Source organism: Arachis ipaensis, chromosome B02, assembly GCF_000816755.2.
Source record: "Arachis ipaensis cultivar K30076 chromosome B02, Araip1.1, whole genome shotgun sequence".
NCBI classification, from domain to species: domain Eukaryota; kingdom Viridiplantae; phylum Streptophyta; class Magnoliopsida; order Fabales; family Fabaceae; genus Arachis; species Arachis ipaensis.
The window spans coordinates 105453609-105459853 of record NC_029786.2 but is presented as its reverse complement, the minus strand read 5'-3'; the positions used below and the strand labels follow the sequence as shown (position 1 = coordinate 105459853).

Below are 6245 nucleotides of genomic sequence, written 5' to 3'. Positions count from 1 at the left end.
ACAACTGGAACAACTGGAGAAGCAAGAGAGGGCGGTGCTTATGGTGGAGGACGAAGAAAAGGACGGGTTGTTGGAGGGAATGGCGGTTTTGGACTTCGACATGCTGTGCTCCTCCGTGGCGTTGAGAACCTCGCATCGGAATTGGGGGAAGCTTGGGAGGGTTGTTGGGAATGATGATGATGATGAAGAACAAAATGGTGGAGAGTTTGGCGGGGTTTTGAGGATGTGGGAAGGTGAACTCCTTGATTGTTTCGATGATCGTCGCATTCTTCTTGAATCCACATGGTAGGTAATTTTATCACAAAAGTTGCAAATTGTGTACATCAACGTACAGCTTTATTATTAACTTGTGCCAGGATTTTTGTAACTATTGTTCTATGTTTGATTATTGTGTGTTCTTTTTTCTTTCATGTATGATGTTAAAGAAGGTAAGGTTCATCTTGTTGAGGGAAATTTATCATTCTTCTTTTCATTGTTTATTTCTGTATAGATAAGGTATATATAGAGTACCCAGTTTGAAGATTCTCATGCTGTATTATGTCATGTCTGAAATGTTTAGAATATTTGGTGTTGCAGCTGTCCTTGCTACCGATTTGGGAAGAACATGAAGAGAGCTGGTTTTGGTTCTTGCTACATTCAGGTATGCTTAAGTTTGAACTTTGGGGAATGATTCAATTTCAATGTTAGAATTGGCAGTTTTTGTTCATGTTAAGTAGGTCTCTGAAATTATTGGAACTTCCCTGTCTAATTTTGCAGGCAGCAATGTATTTCCTGCTTGCCATTGGTGCCTTCCTTAATTTCATTGCCTTTGCTGTCACGAAACGGCACTGCTTTCTCTATCTGGCAGTTGCCTTCATCTTCTCTGTTGGATTGTATTTAGGATTCTTCCGGTCACGTATAAGACATAAGTTCAACATCAAGGTGACCCTTTTCTCCATTTATTTTATTTATCACTCTTGCAATTTTTATGCCTTGAGAGGTTTTGGTCTTCCTTTTTTTTTCTTTCTTAAGAATGACAATTATTATTGGATCCAATTATATTTAAAGTGAAATTATTAGTAGTGTAGCTAGAACCCCATTGTTTGGATAAAGATGGAACCTTATTATAACAAGCTGGCATCATTGATTGATAATTTGTAATCCATAAACAAACAAAATTATGCTGTGGTGGTAACCTGCTAGTATTCCATCATATCTCAAAAATAAAATATACACAATTATGTTCTGGCCTTTATCTTTTCTCCCTTTTTTCCTCTTTAATTGGTATAATTAGTTTGAACTCAATCATGGAGGATTATAACAGCAAATTTTATAGACATATTTTTGCATACATGAAGGTTTATTTTAAAAAAGGTTGGTTGACACAGTTTTGAGTCGTGTGATTTCCTCATATGAGAACAAAAAAGCAAGACTTTACATTACTTATTCATTTACTTTTATTCGTTGTTGTGTCTTGTGCGATATAATTTGACTAATGTGTTTGTTGTACTGAAACCTTCTGCAGGGTAGTGATAGTTCCTTGGACGATTGCATCTACCATTTTGCTTGTCCTTGCTGTACATTAAGTCAGGTCATTTTCAAAATTTTATCTCATTTCAATTTGGTTTTCCTGATATATTTTGTTGTGATATGGGAAAGAAACTATGGAATATGGACTATATTTGCATCCGATTAAGAGAAATGCTTGGTTTGCATCGTATACTAGGTCAACTCACACCTCCACCACCATTGAATTGACTGTATCGTAATAGGATTGTGAGTTGTTCCTTTGTATGATCCAGAAAGAGTACACTTGTGGTTACTTATATTTAAAATTAGTAATGATCATAACTTAAATGGTTCTAACTTAAGATGCGTAATTGGTATCAATCTTAATATTGAATATTGGTATCTTTTGTAATATGATGCAGGAGTCTAGAACCTTGGAGATGAACAATGTTCAGGATGGAACTTGGCATGGTCGTGGTGACACAATATGCATCGATGGCTTTGGTGGAAAGGGCAAGTTAAACCCTCCTCCTCTTATTACAGTCGAGTCTATTGATGATAAAGGTAGCATGGAAAAGAACACAAATTTACACAATCCAGCTTGAATTCAAGTGCACGTGGGGAATATTTGAAACAATGGTTCTTCACCTGAACTGAATCCTTATGTGTCTGCATCACATATTTCATTACGAGTTTCTCAAGGATGTCCTCGCTCGAACGAAGAAATACAGCGCAGATTCCATCGGTCCTTGAAAGTTTGTACTCAGGACTCGGTGGTAAGGAGGCATAGAGGAAGAATTTCTGTGTGTGTTCTATGTGATTGTTTCAATTGGTTTCAGATAGAGATCAATGTTCTGTTCCAATTTGTCTCAGCAGGGTGAGCTGTTAAATTTGCACTTCTATTCTACATACAGCTTCTGTGTTTCGTTCTCAACGAAGAGAGTTTAGTTTTACCAACCCTTTGTAATATAGTTTGTCTTTGTGAGTTATGAGTGGTGTTGTATATCTGTTCTACATCATTGTTGTATATATATTCAACGGATTAAGTATTTTTAATGTTAAACTTGTACATACACTTGAAGCCTGAAGAGCATAGTTCCTCCGGTTAAGTTTATTGTGTCGAGTTTGCTATACTAGTGAATTGTTATCAATCCAAGGTGTTGTGCATTTCAGGTTGTGCTATATATCTTAGTCTTCTTTGTAGGAATATTAAAAAAAAAAAAAGTTCAAGGATAAAAACATTCAGCTGTGATTTAACGAGAGATCAGCAAAATGGTAAACTATAAATTTATCTAGCAAAATGGTAAACTATAAATTTATCTAACTTAGAATAAGTGCTTTCATTGAGAGTTGAACTCAAGACCTCCCGCTTACTAAACGGGTGCTCTAACCAACTGAGCTATGAAAGCTTTTTTGTTATCAACTAAACCAGGTAAAAATAAAAACAAAATATTTATTGTCCTACTTTGGTATTTTTGATTATATATACCAAACCATTTGCAGTGTTCAAGTAACAATTTATTTATTAGATAAAATCTTCAAATATTCATTTCTAATATTTTATCTTTTCATATGGTTGCTACCCATGTATATGCATCAAGTCCAAAAAAAATGACTCAGTTGACCTCAAGAAGCCCAAGAGAGTCAAGACGAGTAGCTGTGTTCTATTATTTTATAATTGATTTGAGCCGAAAAAGAATAATAATAAGAGAAATAAGAAAAAGAAATTATTATTCAATAATGCTTCAGCCTTCAGGGGCATTGAAAATAGACATGAATGCATTATGTATGACTTCTTTCCAAGGAAAAAGGTGGGTTCATAATTTTGGTCTGAATGGAGCATTTTGAGTTAAGGCTATGTCTCCATGATTGAATAATAATTTCGTTCTGTCCTCATCAAATGTTGCACGAATTTGAAGCAATTGAACAACATATCATAAGAATACACAATCAGCGTATTAGTATTTAGTACAGTCGCCAAAAGTAATCAATAAATTACTTGAAAGGATGATTGAATTTAAATAATATGATCTTCTAGATTCTCACAAGATATAATTGAAGCTCTAAGTAATAATTGATGGTTTGAGCGTTAAACTGTGACTTTCATTTCCTTCCATTGTTTCATTAAAAATAGTTTTAGTTTAGTGCAAAGAGCATTACAGCATGATTTGGTAATTAACTATTAAATATATTCTTTCCGCTACGTATCTTTGTGGCTTTTTATTATGTGGTGCATGAAATGTGGTGAGATGATGAGTTGATGACTTGCAAAGCAGACAGGCATATCCCTTAGCCAACACTTCCCATTTGTGTTTTCATAAAATTTGTTGTTTTTTAATAGCAAAATACAAACGTCGTTCCTTTACACAAGTTGAGATTAGGTCAAAAGATTCCCAAGCTTTTGTTGCTTTCGGAAATAGAGTACGAGACAAATACCCATAATTGATGAGAGATGGTTGAAGAGACTAGAGCGATATGTTTGGATAATGGGATAGGAAAAAGAAATATAAAAGAGAATATTTAAAGAAGGAGAAAAAAAAAACAAGTCTTAATATATATTTTTTTTCAATTCAAATGTTATGGGCATCTCCTCCCTAATCCATATTGACAAGAAAATTCAATTCCTTCACAAATAGTTAAATTTATCTTCCTGAACCTGAACCAATATTCGCTTTAGAAATTGAACTGAAATTTGACAGATGCGACGGTATATTTTCATCATCACAATGCTTTCACTTTAAATACTTCTAAAATGTGTAACAAAAAAAAAACTGAAATTTCATTTTCCACATTGACAGGTTTTTTAACTGTTGTCACTGCAATAATATGATTTTGTTGGCTTTAATATACGAAAATAATACAGCAAAACAAATGTAGCTTAAAGCAATACTCTATTAATCAACAGATTTGTCATTATTAATATATACAATTTGAGCAATAAAATCCCTTGCTCAAACAATTTTATGAAATATATATCACACTTGGCTTTTTTGTGCGTTGAACAAATAAGTAGCAAAAATCTGAGAGTGCATACACACAAAGATTAAGCATCCATTTACATGACCAAAAGTAAATTAGGTCATGCTAAAAAAAAGTACATCATTCATTTAGGGAGTTGGCGACCCGATCCGACCCACCACAAACTCCGAACCACCTCTCTGTGGTTCATCCCCACCTGTCATTGCCATTGCTGGGTAACCGGAACCAGGCACCGCCTGATACATCTGCTGTTTCACACCGTCTTGAACCACAGCCGCTGTGGCAGATGTACTGTATGGATGGTGCATCGGGCTTACATGCCTCAGACCCGCGCCATATACTTGACCCGAACCCGGAACAAAATGACGGTACCCGACTGGAACCTGACCCGGAACCACTGCATGATACGGTTGTTGAACGTATGGATATGGAGCCTGCATATGAACCGGAAGAGTTCCTGGTTGAACCGGACCGGGAAAATAGTAAACCGGAACCGGTTGAACAGAATGGCCCGAATAGGAGGCATCCGCGGCGTAGTGCAGAACAGTGTTACCCGGGTACGTGTTTGGTTGCGGTTGAGGTTGTGGAGCCGGTTCAGCTTCGATTTGAATCTCCTTGGACTCCACTTCAGGAGCCGGGTTCGCCGGTTTGGTTTTAACTGGTGGAAGGTTGGGGATAGATGGCACGCACGGCACTGATGATGTGGAGGAAAATTGAGACGCAACTGGGGCAGGAGAACCCGGATCCGAATATAGACAGGGTCGGTCCTTATGTCGTAATTCGCGGTTGCTTTGCGTTTCTTCGGAGTTGTCCAACCCGAAGAGGTAATCGGGAACCTCCGAGACCATGGAGGAAGCTTCGGAGCGGCCTCGCTCGAGGGCTGAGACGCCGCCGTTGAGGGCGTCGAGGAACCAGCTCTCGCGTTTAACGGAGCCGTTGAGGAGGGAGCTGATGCTGCCGGCTCGGGAGGTATCGTCGGCGGCGGATGATTCCGGAAAGAGGAAGAGGCGGAGACGAGCGGATCGGGGATTTTGATTGTGTGCGACGCGGTCGTACTCGTCCATCATGTTCTCGACGTCTTCGTCGGTGGTGACAGAAATTAGCGCGTCAAGGTCCTCGTTGGGAAGCTGGTACTTGGCGGTTATGTTGGTCATACCTGCACCGAATGAAATCACGAAAGTGAAGAAGAGAAGAGAAGAGAGAAAAAGGGAGAAAAGAGGAGTTGGAGAGTGACCTGATAGCTTGGAGAGCTTGAGGAGGAAGGCGGGGAAGGAGATGGAGCGGTTGATGGCAAGTATGCGGGTGTCACCGCCGACATAGCGGAGCTGGTTGTCGTGAGGACGAGGGAGGATCTTGCCGCCGAAGCTGCACATGAAGCGGACGCGTTGAGGGGGGTCGTGGAAGTGGTCGGAGCGAGGGGAGGAGGCGACGGAGTCGGTGTCGAAGTCGCAGGTGGGATGGAGTGGGTGTGACGTCATTGTGATCTCCGGCGTTGAGAGAGTGAGTGAAGTCAGACACGTAGGTTCCCTTCTGTCATTCCTTTACGCACCTTGCATGTTCCACCACTATATATACAAAGCTCCCTCCTTTTCCCCCCCTTCAACACTCTCAACTTTCAAGTAGGGGTGTTTGTTTCAGTTTTAAATTCAAACTCCAAACTCCAAACCATTCTCATTCATTGTTCTTAACATTAAATAATTTTAATTTTAGCATTAGATTAGATTAGATTATATTTTATCTTTAATAATTACCCAAATTATATTAAATTTTTTTATATC

At 38.7% G+C, this 6245-nt stretch overlaps 2 protein-coding genes and 1 non-coding gene across 3 annotated transcripts in view; 1 reads left to right on the top strand and 2 right to left on the bottom strand.

The window, feature by feature from the left end:
• LOC107626239 (cell number regulator 7) overlaps positions 1–2660 on the top strand; it is a gene marked incomplete in the record, with an annotated part of 3001 nt that extends 341 nt beyond the window's left edge. The window contains 5 exon segments of the mRNA XM_016329075.2: positions 7–285; positions 577–640; positions 757–921; positions 1505–1570; positions 1911–2660. Coding sequence (XP_016184561.1) covers positions 7–285; positions 577–640; positions 757–921; positions 1505–1570; positions 1911–2093 — 757 coding nt within the window.
• TRNAT-AGU lies at positions 2824–2897 on the bottom strand. The gene has a single exon. It is a non-coding gene; the product is annotated as a tRNA-Thr (tRNA).
• Positions 4381–6121, bottom strand: LOC107626238. Its single transcript, XM_016329074.2, has 2 exons — positions 5702–6121; positions 4381–5623 (listed from the first exon to the last, which is right to left on the bottom strand). The coding sequence occupies exons 1-2, from the start codon at positions 5943–5945 to the stop codon at positions 4596–4598; spliced, it is 1272 nt and encodes a 423-aa protein (XP_016184560.1). The 5' UTR covers positions 5946–6121; the 3' UTR covers positions 4381–4595.

Coding starts and splice junctions, on each gene's coding strand:
- LOC107626238 (XM_016329074.2), bottom strand. CDS start 5,945: ATGACGTCACACCCACTCCATCCCACCTGCGACTTCGACACCGACTCC. Junction 5,624..5,701: donor CAAGCTCTCCAAGCTATCAG/GTCACTCTCCAA, acceptor CATTCGGTGCAG/GTATGACCAACATAACCGCC.